General features: G+C 42.6%; 2 protein-coding genes across 3 annotated transcripts in view; one reads left to right on the forward strand and one right to left on the reverse strand.

Moving 5' to 3' along the window:
- si:ch211-197h24.6 overlaps positions 1-15,318 on the reverse strand; it is a 16,290-nt gene continuing 972 nt past the window's right edge. Inside the window, exons 2-9 of one of the 2 annotated variants that reach the window (XM_048254294.1) lie at positions 15,236-15,296; positions 14,131-14,161; positions 12,355-12,438; positions 11,101-11,240; positions 10,474-10,599; positions 10,179-10,224; positions 2,655-2,739; positions 1,656-1,840 (exon numbers count right to left, since the gene is read on the reverse strand). In XM_048254294.1, coding sequence (XP_048110251.1) covers positions 1,795-1,840; positions 2,655-2,739; positions 10,179-10,224; positions 10,474-10,599; positions 11,101-11,240; positions 12,355-12,438; positions 14,131-14,161; positions 15,236-15,295 — 618 coding nt within the window. In that variant the 5' untranslated portion in view covers position 15,296 and the 3' untranslated portion in view covers positions 1,656-1,794. Of the gene's footprint in view, positions 330-491; positions 568-979; positions 1,085-1,478; positions 1,841-2,654; positions 2,740-10,178; positions 10,225-10,473; positions 10,600-11,100; positions 11,241-12,354; positions 12,439-14,130; positions 14,162-15,235; positions 15,297-15,318 lie in introns of those variants that run through there. The other variant, XM_048254295.1, reaches the window with a different exon arrangement.
- The window catches only part of LOC125301643 (interactor of HORMAD1 protein 1), a 13,405-nt gene continuing 13,323 nt past the window's right edge, over positions 15,237-15,318 (forward strand). The window contains exon 1 of the mRNA XM_048254287.1: positions 15,237-15,314. The gene's annotated coding sequence lies outside the window, so the exon portion shown is untranslated. The remainder of the gene's footprint in view (positions 15,315-15,318) is intronic.

The following is a 15,318-nucleotide window of genomic DNA, read 5'->3' on the forward strand; positions in this document are numbered from 1 at the left end:
TGAAAGCTGAGCTTAAACTTTTATTCTGCAAAGTAGAAAACTTGACCATGCACACAAGACACTGTTCCAAAATAATGGAGGTTCTCTCATTTTTTGCAACAAAAATATTTCCAATACCACCCTTCTCTCTAAAACACTCACTCACAATAATTCAAACTAAAGGAAGGCTGATTTTTCCAGACATTTACATGTAAAGTATAACTATCAACACAATGTTTGGTCCAACAGACTGAGCCTATCAGCAGCCAATTGCATCAGTGGAGAACTTGAGGGATGAACAACTCTTGTCTGGTACCCACAACCTCCTCAGTTGTAATATCTTGAAGGGCCTTAGGAGAACAGAGAAAGGAAAAGGTTTAAATAAATGAACCGTCACTGTGACAATACGAATGCATTGAGGAGTATGTGTGGGTGGATATGCATGCTTATGTGACATTTACAAGTTTGCCAATGCATGCATGCATGTCTCTAAGCAAAAATGTGTGTCTTACCGCCCATGCCGCTGGAGTAACGGTCACTGCTGTTGGTGTAGCTCATCGGCCCAAGGGACGGCGGTGTGGTTTTGCCCTGAGGGGGAGAAGAGCAAACATGGAAACTTGCAGTCTCTTCATTGCTCCAGTCTTGAGGTTGACGTCAGTAACTCCCCCATAGTCCCATTACAATAATTAGACAGACACACACACACACACACACACACACCAGGGCTGTACGGTGCTACAAATATGTAGCACATGCTACAAAAGAATCAGTCTGTGCTATGGATAATTTACCAGTTTAGCACCTCTGACATCTTATTCAAAATATTTTCTAGAGAGTAGGCTATACTAATGCTAGAGATTTTGTAGATTGTGCTACAGAACTATGAACCTCTGTAGCACCAGTGCTATAAGCAAAAAGTTAACATACAGCCCTGCAAACAAACGCACAGTGTCTGTCAAGTTACTAGTTACTAACATATATAGAATGACAAGTTACTTACTGGTGACATACTACGGAGCCGATACTCCATCAGTACATCTGTGAGCTTCTGAGTAACCTTCAGAACGATCTGGGCATCGCTCTCACTCTCGATACGGAAAGAGTCCTACGACACACATCCAACACAAAGAGCATTAGCACAGCCAAGTTATCCGATTACGTTCAGTTCTACTTAGCAGTGATTTCTATACTCAGAAAACTAAGGGAGAACATCACACACTGTATACAGATGATTGGCAAATCGCAGTGTGGTCAGCTGAATGGTCATGTTTCCGAGGAATTATAGTACATCCTGGTAGTTAAGCATGTGAATTTTTGCCTTCATTATAGCTACTTTGGCACCCCCTGCTGGAGTAATTAGGTATGGTGCTGTGATCTAGACTGCAGGGTCATTAAATATTTGAGCAATGTGGCTCCAATGCTGCAAGATTACAAGATACAAGGTTGTAAGATTAGAAATAGTGAGTATGATGTGAGCGTGGGTGTGAGCGTGCACATACCAGGTATTTGAGCAGCGTGGCGGGAATACTGTTCCCCTCCTTCATGCCGGTCCTCATCATGGGGTCGCTGAGATCAGTGCCCTGGCCGCCACGGAAGTCGTTTATGTAGGAGGACCTGTCCAAACCCTCGCCGGGAAGCCGCATGCCAAAGCCATCAGACGTTGGTCGCATGGTGCTGCCGGCCGAGTACCGCCGCATGCCCATGTCCATGTCCGACCCCCGCGGACTCATGTGCAGGTCAAGCGTGTCTCGGAAGTCCCGCATGCCACGCATATCCGCCAGGTCACGCCTATCGAGCCCGTCACGCACGGCAAAATCAGGCATGCCTCCACCAGACGGGAAGTCGCCGTACCCATACAGACCTGAGAGAGACAGTCAGGGATGAGATGAATTAGCAGAGTTGAGATGTATTGACAACCATTTTGAGGAGAGGATCTGGTCTCTGGAAGAATCTGTTCCTCAAAATGGCAAAATAGTTTGCAACAGAGGCTAGTTAACACAAGGTTCTGGAAAGCTTCGGTTTTGCCTTCACCACCTTACCTGACCCTGAAACAAAGCAAACTTAGGCTTCCCAAAGCAAAGTTCTCAACTGGTTTCCCTCTGACAAAAAGTAGTTTTTTAGCTCATAAAACAATGTATTCAGTAAATGGGCCACTTGCAGCTGCAACACAATGTCAGTTGACTGATACCGGCAAATATGCATTAATTTGCTCAGAATTCACAAAAAGTGTGTCAGATGATGCATAACGGGACTGATGCACACAAATGCAGATCCAATCGTTCTGCCTGTAACCTTTTAAAAAATGTTTGTGGTAAGTTCACTACACAGGAGTGAGGTGGTTTACGCTACACAACATTAATTTCTTGACCCCAGCCCAGAGCAGTAAGGTAACTGGGGCATAGGTTGCCTTGCTTATAGTGCTACAGGGCAATTCCACGGAAAATTGACTTTGTCACATCCATAATAAACGCCAGTGAAATGCCTTGGCATTTGTATGATGTGAATGGTAACATTCATTTTTTGTGCATTTTTTTCTCATGTACATTCTTCATCCAAAAATAGCAAATGCTCAAATTTCATGTAATTATTTACATCATACCATACCATCACATTTTATTGGCGTTATGGATGTTACAAAAAAAACAGTAGTCGACAGACAGCCCAGGTTGCCTTACCTGGTTGGGGTCGGGGCCCAGTCCTGCTCTGTGGCCTCCTGGACCTGCACCCTTGGGCTCTTGAAAAGCTTGGGTTTGGCTGAATCTGGACAGACAGACACACACACCCTCTTAATCTTCTGTCTGTCTGTGTGTGTGTCTGTCTGTGTGTGTATATATGTGTGTAATGTATGTAATGTATGTACCGTATTTTCCAGACTAAGTTGCCCAGTCAAAATAAGCGTCATGAAGAGGAAAAAACAGTCACACCGGACTATAAGCCGCATTTATTTAGAAATTTATTTCACAAAATCAACGACCAAGAACAGACATTAATCTTGAAAGGCAAGTTCTTCAACTACACAATAGCATACAGACTAGGTGGCCTGTAGGTATGTTAACGTAACAGATATTCAGCTACACTATTTAGCCAGCTTGATGTTGGTTAGCTTGGTGAAAAGGAAATTAAATGTCAGTTCCTGGTTGCACAGTTTGTTGTGATAATGTCTCCTTTCTGCCAGATGTGGAATATTCCTCACGATAACTACACGCTTGTTTACTTACCCTCATTTGAACTGCCGCCGTCCTTTGCTGTGTAATTTGTTAGCTAGATGTTAGCGATTAGCAAAATACTAGCGGTTGACTGTGTTGAACACTGGAAGTGCCTGGGAAGCTGAATAGGCTACATATAAAAAGTACATATACTATTCACCTTATTCAGCCCGACCATTTTTTTAAATTTCACGTCGTCTTTAAACTTCCGGTCGGCTAGCTACGTCTAGTTAGCTTCATTGGGATAACACGGCAGAAGAGGATAGAGAGCTAACTTACAGAACAGCCGCTCCAAAGTCAGTTTTTCCTAACTTCAGATAGGAAAGCCGATAACAGAAATGTCTTAAGTCACCAAAATCCTAAATAAACGCGTTCTAACTTTAGGATGACCCTGCTTAATCGGAAGTTCGAGACAATGTGGGCAAAGCTAGCCCCCATGTTTGCGCTGAATAAGGTGAATAGAGCATCACAGTCCATACACAGGAGTTTCCGGAAGTAATTCCGGAATGCAATTTTTCCATTGACAATTCGGGTATAAGCCATAAAAACTTAACTGCACATGGTAGACTCAAAACCAGCTACGGCTGTACTAAGCGATTGTGTATGCTCATATAGACACCAAAAGTTCACGGGGCACTAACCTCGTTTTGAGATAAATGTATTTTATTCGCGATGTCTTGGATAAGTACTTCATTACCCACAATCCTGAACAATCCCACATACCCACAGTGATGCCTCTGATTGGTGGAAAGGCCGTTAAGGTCATAGTTTGAAACTTTATCAGCGAAAATTATTGACAAAGATGGCGAAAATCTTAATGTGAATAAAAACTTTCTAGACGAACATTGGTACTTGTATCAACAAGGATTGTGGTTTATATATCACATGAACTTCAGTCAGGGCCAATACACCATCAAATAGAACACTGCAAATGCTAGTTTGAACACTTAACTTTTCAGGTAGCCGATAGGCTAATCATTAGCCTTTCAGACATTAGAATGTCATTATAATGCTGCTAACATTAGCCTACATGTTGCAATACAGGTATGAAATATATTATGTTTTAGTGACCTTGTTGTTTCTATGAACATGAATGGTTGTTTATATGAAACATCAACTTAGTCAAGGCATAAAAAGCCCTGTATATCCCCATTAAGAACTTAAACCTTTGAACTAGCTAGCTAGCTGATAGCAAAGCTGGATGCTACCACCGGGTAGACACTGCAGTAAAATGGTTAGCAAACAGTCCATGCCCCCGTGAATATTTCAGTTTCAAGGACGAAATCAAGAGTGTCCAGAGGGGTAAAAACCAGTTTAAATCGGGTCACATTACTGACTGTTGTGTGTCAAGGGTCAGCTTGTGGGTTTTGTATGGGCCAGCATGAGGGACAAGACCCATCAAACCTACTAAGTTGTGTGGTGAGTTTTGCAGGGAGGTTGGTAATGCTAGTTAACATTAGCTAGGCTACTGTAGCCTTTATACTGTACGAGCCATATCAATCATTAACCTAGAAATACTTCTAAGTACATTTAATGAACATTTTGTGTAATAATTCACAGCAAGTTAATAAACTGAATATGGTGGTCCAGACCATGCACCGGTCCATGCATCTGGATGGCAGTCAGATACGAAGCACTGCACAATGTTGCTATGGGATGGGTTTATGGGATGAGTAGTTCCTTCGCTCGGAAATGAAAATACGTACACAGTCTTGTACCTTTGACTTTTTTTGGACTTTCTTTTTTTTTTTTTCGAAATGATATGTTGTATGCTTATGAGTTACGCCGTAGCTGATTAGCCTAAGACATGCTCTAAAACTCTTTAGATACGGATTTCTCCAAAACGTCAATGAGAGAAATGAATGGGAAATTTACTTCCGGAAACTAAGCTCTCTCGGAGGAGGGGCGGGACTGTGATGCTCTATAGAGCTGCACAGTCCTGCCCACAGCCAAAATGCGGTTAGGTGCCATATGTAAGATTCCCATTCATTTGTCCCATTGACGTTTGGAAAAATCCGTATCTAAAGAGTTTTACAGCATGTCTTAGGCTAACCAGCTACGGCATAACTCATAAGCATACAACATATCATTAAGAGTGAAAAAACGAGAAAATCCAAAAAAAGTCAAAAGGTACAAGACTGTGTACATATTTTCATTTCAGAGCGAAGGAACTACTCATCCCATAAACCACCGCGCCTCACTGAATAATATAGGCAAAATCGGCGTGATTTATTTTGCCATTTTCAACCGGCAACAGCACGCGAACCCTTTCCTCCAAACAGTGATTTTTATATAGTGAATGTGCAGTTAATAGCAGTTATTTCATGAGTAATCGTGTAAATAATAGTGTTTTGATATTGAATTTTATATTTATCATCGTGTATTTTATATCGTGTGTGTGTGAACGCGGTTAACGTTAACGGCAGTGCTTCATAACGTTACCTGACTTATCCTATGCGGTCATCACTGCTGTCATCACTGCTCAGTCGGGCTGATGCATGGACTGGAGCATGGTCTGCTCTTGGACCACCATATTCAGTTTATTCATTTGCCGTGAATTATTACACAAAATGTTCATTAAATGCATGAAGTATTCCTAGGTTAATGATTGATATGAATCATACAGTATGAAGGCTACAGTAGCCTAGCTAATGTTAACTAGCACTGCTAGCAGCATTAACGTTACCAACCTCCCTGCTTAACTCACCACAACTTTGTAGGTCCTGGCCCTTACAAAACCCACAAACTGACTCTCGGACACAGAACAGTCAATAATGTGACCCGATTTAAAGTGCCTTTTTACCCCTTTGGACACTCACTAAAACATAATATATTTCATACCTGTGTTGCAGCATGTAGGCTAAGCTGCATTATGTAATGACATACAATGTCGGAAATGCTAAAGGTTAGCCTGTCGGCTACCTGGAAAGTTTGAGTGTTTAAACTAACATTTACAGTGGTCTATTTGATAGTGTATTGGCCCTGACTAAGTTCGTGTGATGTATAAACCCCAATCCTTGTTGATACAAGTACCAATATTCGTCAAGAAAGTTTTTAATCATATTAAGATTTGCGCCATAGGCAGTAAAAGACTCCGCCATCTTTTGTCAATATTTTCCGCTGAAAAAGTTTCAAACTATGACCAGAGAATGTCTAATAACGGCCTTTCCACCAATCAGAGGCATCACTGTGGGATTGTGGGTAATGAAGTACTTATCCAAGAGATCGCAAATAAAAGGCATTTATCTCAAAACAAGGTTAGTGCCCCATGAACTCTTGGTGTCTATAGGAGCATATACAATCGCTTGGTACAGCCGTAGCTGGTTTTAAGTCTACCACGTGCAGTTAAGTTTTTATTGCTTATACCGCAATTGTCAATGGAGAAATTGCATTGAATTTTTGCATCCGGCATCGGCTGTGGGCGGGACTGTGCAGCTCTATTAACGTTTTTCATGTGACGTATTCTAGGTTCTATAGCTTTGTTTACATTCAGCTGGTAGGCAAGGGACAAGTTGAACCCATTGAACATCGTTGTCTGCAGCTGCCTCTCAGTAGACTACATCTCTGTGTTTCAGCAATGTCAACATTTCAGGCATCAATAAAGGTGATGATGAAACGTTATCCCATTGTTCAATATTTGATAGCCTGTCACAGGAACGTTGTTTCGCTAAAATCGCCCTGATTTGGTGCATTGATCTGTATCGAGAACCTGCATGTAGCCTAATGGTAGCCTAACTTTTTCTCTGTTCAAAACTTCGGTTTACACGAAGACGATAGTCTTTCTTAGAAGCTGTGAAATTTGACCAGAAAGGAACATGTCTTCCTTCTGAAAGCTGACACAAAATCAAACAATATTTGATCATTTAACTTCAACTGAACAGCGACAGGTTTTGGTAGGCAGTAGACTCAGCAGACTTTTAAATGGTAGCCTAGAAGCTACTGTTACTGTATAGCCAGCGTCAGTCAGCATCATAACATTAATGGCGTTAGTCATGAATCCTGTAACATATTATATCATATAACAGCGATGGCTTATTCCAAGACGATCTGCATGGATATAAACCACCCAGAAAAAAACTCAGAATGCGAAAGTGATAAAGTTCATTAATTGTGTGAAACTTTTTATTAGTTATCCATTGCAGCATCGCCTATATTAGGCCGTTATGCTAGCTCAGCCTTTAAATATGTTGTTATTTTGGTCATGTGGACTTGATTAAACGGGTAAAGATAATTCATAAACTGCTTATTTCTTACATGACTGAAGCAGTAGCCTAGGTTCAACAGTGGTGTTTGAGGTTGCTGTGTTAAGTTGTTGTGTGTGATCACTAAACTATTAGGATCAAATCAGTTTATTTTGACATAATGGAAGCCTAAGACCTGTAACGTTAGCCTGTAGCACAAAAGCCTATTCTGTTTTCATTTATTAGCATTTGTTGTGATTATATAATCAAATGACACACATGATAACTTGAAATAGAAGGACAGAAGATAGGTGATTGATGTCCACAAGCATGAATTTCACGAGACAAATTAGAACAAACTGTTCCGGTAAAAATAATCTTGCCATGTTTAAAATGCTGCACTTTTTCCCTTCATAGCCTGTCTCTGGCAAATCATTTTTGGATTACTGTAGATAGTTGTATTTTAGCCTACTGTCTACGAAGACGTAGGCTATCTTGAGAATAAAAGACTTCACAGCTGCTAACGATCATCCTCCACAACCAGGAGGATAGGTAGGCTAAACGGTCGTTCGTTGCCTTTTTGCTTCTTATTGTAAAACCAACTGTTAGGGCCTACACAAGTGGTCGGCATCCCGGTCAATATTTGATATTAAAATTTCAATTTTGAAGCTATTTGTAACTATGTGTAGCCTATGCAACCCGACTGTTGTAGGCTTGCCTACCACTCTCTGCAGTGCCTTGCCTAGCATTCTTGCCTACCACTCTAGTTGTAAACAAACGGTCACATGACATTATGACGTAGGTGCAAAACCTTAATACTAGGCTAAATTGACCGATCCCAAGCCCCGCCCCCTTTTGCTATGTCACAATGAGGACTTCGGAGGACCTCGGTCAATTTTGAATTTTCTAGTGGCCATTCGGTATGACAATACGCCAGTAATGCGAATGCTATAATGCTTCTTTTGCGAGTAGCTTAAGTAACTAAATAACTAAAGAGCTCAAAAGGTTCAAAGATAAGCCTGGGATACTTGTAGAAGTGACATCCGATATCCTGACCGTGTGAAACGTTAACACACATAGGCCTAACTTTGCATAACTTTGATAGGCTGCTACTTTTCAGTAAAGAAATCTGAGTGTGTACGGAAAATGTTCCCTTTATTTGTGTTCATAACTAGGCTACACACAAACACATAACTAAATCTGGTTTCCACTGATGAAACGACAACATAAGCCCCACGCGAAAAATTATACCTACCTTGCAGGAACTGAACTCGAATATTCATAATGATTGGAAGACGCCAAAAAGAATACACCTTCAATCACGACGCCTTACACACAACAAGAATACTTTCAGCTTTGCTACCTTGCCATGTTTAACTTGGGATAGAAGACTGTTCACAGAAATAAGCTAATGATCCTTTTTTCAACAAACGAATAATAGCCTATACTGCGATGCATTATTGATGGCTGAACGAGAGATAGCCAATGTCTTCTAAAGATCGAATCATGTGCAGATTCAAAACTATGCAGTCTCGAAATCGCCCATATTAGACCTAGGCTACTACATTGCCCACGTTTAAATTAATTATAGCATAAGCGGGCAAGTCTAGTGTAAGACAAATCACGCCTGCAAACTGCAGATATGTCAAACGTGATAGGCATGGGTTTTAACTCGAGTGGTTTCTTTTCAATACACTTGTATCATGTTTATTTGAACTCTCCCTTCTAAAGCAGCCATTCAAAATAATAAGTAGGCTATCGGGCCTACCAAGAGAAGCTCTCCCACCTCCCCAACATGAGCTGCTTGGCTAGTCACTCTCCCAAGTTGCGGGGAACTTGGATCTGCAGCACTTGGTCCCGTCTTCTATTAATCCTCGAAATATGGTTAGATTTTGTTATGGACACGTCAACACCATATTTTTGCACAGACCTGTTTATTGAATCAGTCACATCTGCAGCAAATAAGGTAAACTACCTGCTCGTGATTACGCATAATTGTTTATCCCCAGTTAACATGCATCCCATTAAGATCCACGACACCGGATTTGTTTGTCCTCAATTTGTGGTGTTCCACCTCGTTGATAACAGCAGACATTGTGAATGTGTCCATCTATATACTGAAGGCCTTTCTGGCCTCTGTTTTTGAATATATCAAGATTACTTGGCGCTTCAGAAATCCAGCATACACTGCTGCACTCGGCTAAATGGGGTGCTGCGTCCCCATGTTGAACACGCGTTCTCGCACACTTTCCTGCAAACTTGTCCGACTTAGCAACAGTAACTATGGGACTGACAATGGGAGGAGGGGCTTGGGATCGTCAAATAACATAAGCCAGCGAGTCACAAGCGCCCTCTCGTGGCTGTAGACGGTAATGTTACCTTGGTTCATGCAGAGATTTATGTCAAACAGCAGGAATCAACATTTAACAACATGTATATCTATATATAATTTAACAAGTCAGCCAAACTATGAAAAAAAAGTGCGACTTACGGCTCCCACACACAGTTGAGTTCTGTCAACGCATGCCAGTGGGTGTTCCAGACGTTAGCTATGCAAATGACTTGAAGTATAACCAATTTGATTGGCTGGTGCCTTCTGTTGTTGTCGTCATTGGTGCAATAAAAGTGGAACTTCGACGCAAGCGATGGGAGCAACGCGACGCAACGGACACACAATTCAGTTCTGCAACCGATGATGTAAGCCCATGTAAAGTGGACGGGATGCGTCTCCAGCACTGCACCGCACACAGCTGTGTGTGGGAGCCATTATAGTCTGGAAAATACGGTAGGTATTTATGCATGTATGACTTACTCATGCCCTGGAAGACTGGCACTTCACTTGGCTCCTTCAGCACAACCTGAGAGAGAAATAGATCATTTCTTATTTTAATTACCATTAACAAATTCAAAATGAGCTTCATTGGAATGTCCAATGCGTTTCACCGAGTTGTCCCAAACCAGAAGTGGCAGTGAAAAAAACTTTTAACAGGAGAAAACAGTGGTCATCTGCCCAGCAGCAAACTAGCAGAGAAGATAGTCCAACTTAAGAGCTAATGTGTGTGTGTGTGTGTGTGTGTGTGTGTGTGGTATGCTTAGAGGTGCAATACCCTAATTTTGCCTCGTCCCTCTGTCTTCTCCACCTCTAGGGCCACATCCCTGACCGTCTTCCTCACGTCTCGATCATTTGTTGCCTCTTCTTCTGTACAGGTCACTTTATCACCATGGTGCTGCTTCTAAAGGTGGGTGACAACATAGCTTTAGTTGACGACAACAAGACTGTATGTGTGAGTAAGGTTGAGTGAGGTTTATTTTGTTTAGACAGTGCCAGAAAAACATATGGGTGATCATAGGATTAAGGATGTTCCTTTGGTTGATGCAGCATTCAGCCTTTATTCCAGTAACAAACCACCTTAAACACACTCGGGGGACAGACGGTGCATACTGAAACAAGAGCTTCTCAAACTATTAGCCTTCTAAAACAAACAGGTTTGGCACCCTTATTGTTGTTCTGTATGATAATTAATCTCTCCCCTTTGGCTGGGGTGGTTCTCAGTGGCCTACCCCCACACCGATACTACAATTGCTTGGCCTTATTTGCATCACAGTTTGCTTCCTGGCCCTGGGTGAGGCCACAGCATGGACCTTTCTTTGTCATCTTGATAATATACTGAATCTGAATCTGATTCTCAGATAGGGAAATCTGTAAACTGCTGTCTACCATTCCAGGCTCTCACCAGGTATTTGAAGAAGTGTTTCCATCCCTGGATGTGCCGCAGTATCTCGGACTGAAGCTTCGCCACCTTACACAGGCGACACTGGTAGTGGGGAGGCACAGACTTACTGGGGCTCCTGTACTCCCACACATACTGCAGACCTACACACACACACAAACGAGAGAGAACACAGATTAAGAGTTGGAAACTAAAACCATTGAACATATACTTTGGTTGACATTTTTATAAGAAAGGGATAATGGACGGCATGGCGTTCGGTTAACAGAAATGAATGCAGTTCGAGGTGGTAATGCGAGCTCAACACAGCAGTGGAGGGGCCGTTACACCTCGTAAGTGCATTCATTTCTGTTAACTGAACGCTGTGAAATCCATTAACCTGCTTGTACCACTGTTGCCACATGCGATCGTTCATCTGATGTTCTAATTTAAACTCTTTAAATCACCAAAATGCTCTAGTCTGTAGAACTATTTTCCACGATGTATCAACTAATCTCAACTTGCAGGGCAAGCTGCCATTACTAGTTTTAAATGGGCTGTCTATGGCCAAAAGCCATTCGTTAGTTCCATCTCTCTCGTCAAGCGGGCACATCCCAGGATTCTGATGAACCTTCCCTTTGAGAAATAGCCATTTTACATAGCCTACTGCCATGTTACTAAGCTAAAAGCCACCTCGTCTGTCAAATCACCATTGTATAGCTTTGATTGAACTTCAAGTTAAGTGAATTAATATACAAGTGTGATACTGCCGAATAACTGGAGGTACTTCATAGGCGTGCGATTAACAAAAAATAATTGACGTTCTTAGCGCCGAGTTGTTGAAGATTTTGTTTCATCGTCACTAAAACGGAGGTGATGGTGAAGGTTTACAAGTTGCGAAAACAGGCTGGCTGGCTGCGCCAGTACACGTTTTTTTAATGAAAAAGCTGTTTGGCCCGTGACGTCGGACTTAACAGCCGAATAGGAAATTCAACCAAGCAGTGGTATAATGTGTGTTTCAAGACACGTTTGCATAAGAAACCTGGATATGGTGTCTACATGAAAGAGCATCCTGGTTTTTTTTTCTAACTTACTCTAGCTAGCATACCTTTTCTCAAATTATTTCAAATAATTTCTCAAAACTAGAATAAGGGCTTATCCACAGTTCTGAAATTGGGATAAGATGCTTACATGAATGAACACAAAATCCGAATACCGATCCTGATCATAACTGGGACACTGAAGCTCACTGAACAGAATAGTGGAATGTGAACTCACCAACAAGGCACTCTCCAGTCACGTCAGCCAGTTTCTTCTGCAGAGAGGGAATGGTCTGGATGCTGCCATTCTTTGCGGTGAACACTGGAGATGGGTACAAATGTGTATACACAAAATGAGCGCTCACTTGGAATCACTCTCTAATCCCCCTCTCTCTCTCACACACACACAATGAAGTAATATCTTGGGATAGCGTTATTTTCGTAACGCTACATAATGCATTCTGATGTCAAAGAGCCCTTGACGAGAGCTGAGGGACGCTAGCCAGAAGTGAGGGCGCCATCATGTTAACGTCTTTGGGCTTGGATCTGAGCCGAGGGAAACCTTCAGCTGGCCTGGACTCTGGGGGAATACTCCGTTTCAAAATGTGCACGGAACTAGACATGGCTAGACATAAGAAAATGCACATATGTTGAGTGCATGTTGTTTTTGCTCACTCAGAACCTCTTGAAAATTACAAATGTAAGGTTATGAGGGAGAAAATACTTTGTTTATAATTGACATGGCTAGCCTATGAAGAGGATACTCTTCTGGTCACCGAGTCTTTTTGCCCATGCAAGTGCCTACAAACTCTGAGGCACACACAGTCTAAGAATGGGAGAAGTCCCACCCTGAGAGTGAACTGTTGTTACTGGGGGTGGTGAGTGAACAAATTAATCAATGCCCTAGAAATAAATAGCATATGATAGGCACTTTGTTTAGGGAACAAATGGATTGGTGCACTTGCACAACTCTAGGGTCCTGTGTAGATTGCCCTCAAGTGCATCATGTATATCAAAGGGAACTCATTTGCAAATTTGGGCATTTTGTATTGGCTAAGGAAGAGCCCACTTGGGTCAGCCACAACTCCTACAACTCCCTGTGGATCTCGCTCAAAGACAGAGCACTTAGTATGAGGTTCGAAGGCCCCATTAGTACATATGGCCAAAACCACACATTTGGACCTGGCTGATAGGCATAGCTCCTTACGGATGTAACCTGCGGCGTGTTTCGACTGCGCTTGCCCAAGCTCAAAGCTGCGCAATTGCAATACCTCAGACTGGTAGGCAGATGTGCTAGCAAAGAAGCTAAAGCCCAAGGGTGTTAGCACCTGTTGCTAGCATGTCTGTTAAGGCGTCGAGAGGGATGTTTAAGTACCGCAAAGCTACTGTGCTGAGGAAAATGATGTTGAGAAACCACGTGTGGTGAGACAGTGGTCCAGCAATGGTTGTTATTGTAACCACCCTTTTGATGCATGTAAACAAGAAACAAGAAGGCTGTTTGCCTACATTACCCTACCAAGATGCTGACTGATGACTGACTGGTGCCAGTTACTGATACCACAACACCATGGAAAAAGGCAATGGAGTACAGGGTGGGGTCATGCCTGCAGGGCATTATTCGTCCACCATTACACTCCAAGTGCCAGGCACAACCGATGACCAATCATCAAGGGCCTAGCGCTGCATCTCACCCATACACTGACAATGCCAACAGTCTGTTACCAGCACAACTTGCTTCCCATCACTTGAATGGCTCACAGAGCATGGCATCAGTCTTGTCAGTAACACCCACAACTCTACCTACACATCCAGCCAGCCCCCACCCCCAAGTCCAGACCAAGGCTCCCTCAGACATGACACCCCAGTTGGCACAGTAACCTTTGAAAAAAAACTGTGCAGGGGGGTGTAGGGACTGCTCTGATGACCTCTATTGAAGGTAACCAGAGGGTAAGAAAGGTCAGTTAGTTTACCCCTCAGAAGCACAACTGTGTTCAGAGGACAGGACAGGACTTACCTATCTCCGAACTGAAGCGTTGCTGGCGTTTCTGTCAGTCACCCAAAAGGTCAAAGAGAGACACACATACAGACACACAGGTGTTAGACACAGAGAGATGGGAGGACAAGAACCTTGCCACCTCCTCTCTCCTCTGATGTAGAGAAAGAGCCATGCTCTCACAGAGGCACTGGTACACATGGTGCAAATCACAACCAATGGTCTGTGTAAGACACACACCTAGTGCCCAACAAAATTATTGGTCTATATATTTTTTTTTAAAGGATTTTGAAATCTTGAGTAGAAAGCTGATACAAAATGGTAGAGTGCCCTCTATGGGGTCAAATAAGAACTTACCAGTCTTTAGTTCCCTGTACCCAGAGGCACAAAGACAAACTGAGCACACAGCAGCAAGAAGACGCCCTTAGACTTAAGAAGTAAGGGCTAAGGAGAATCAAGTATCCATTGATTATGGCAGCCAGCCACTCTGACTACCAGACCATGGTCATTAATTACAAAATGATATGGCCTATGGCAACAGAGCCCACATTTTCCGCTGGTTGAGAACGCAAAGGAGGAAAAATCCTCCCTGACACTGGTAACTGAGACCAAGAGTTGATTGAACACTGATCACAGAGTTGATGACTGATTTGATCGTATGTAGCTATCCTATTGACCCTTTCAAGAGAGTTCCATTATCAGCATCATAGTTGGCCCCACAAGGCTTCCGTTTTAACATTCCATATGTTATCTTAATGCAGAGGAAGTAGATTGGGAACCAAATAGAACATTCAAGCATTGTTTTTGTTTTTTTATTGTTGAAAGGGTCTATACAACTACTGTGCGTCTGCTGCTTAATTGTACTGGCATCTGTAACCTACGTGTGAGTGGAAATAATATCCATCAACGCTAGTTTCAGAGTCAGTGTGACAACCTACTGTGTCACATCAGTCTGCTGAAACACCAGGTGTAGAAAACGGCTGATGTTCTGATAGTTTTCACCTTAGGGAATTCAGAGTGCCGCTCCATGGCAAACTAGGCTACAAGTTTCAAATCCAAATCAAGGACAGCAGCTGAAGCAGAAGGGAATGGGCCTACCCAGACCCATAGCCTAGCCTGGGCCTACCTTAACTGGAGCACCGGAGGCATTCTTGAACTTCTTTGAAGGATTTCCTGTTTTCTCCATTCTGTGTGGGAGGGAGAGAGTGG

The sequence above is a fragment of the Alosa alosa genome, chromosome 10 (genome assembly GCF_017589495.1).
Source record: "Alosa alosa isolate M-15738 ecotype Scorff River chromosome 10, AALO_Geno_1.1, whole genome shotgun sequence".
In the NCBI taxonomy this organism is placed as follows: domain Eukaryota; kingdom Metazoa; phylum Chordata; class Actinopteri; order Clupeiformes; family Clupeidae; genus Alosa; species Alosa alosa.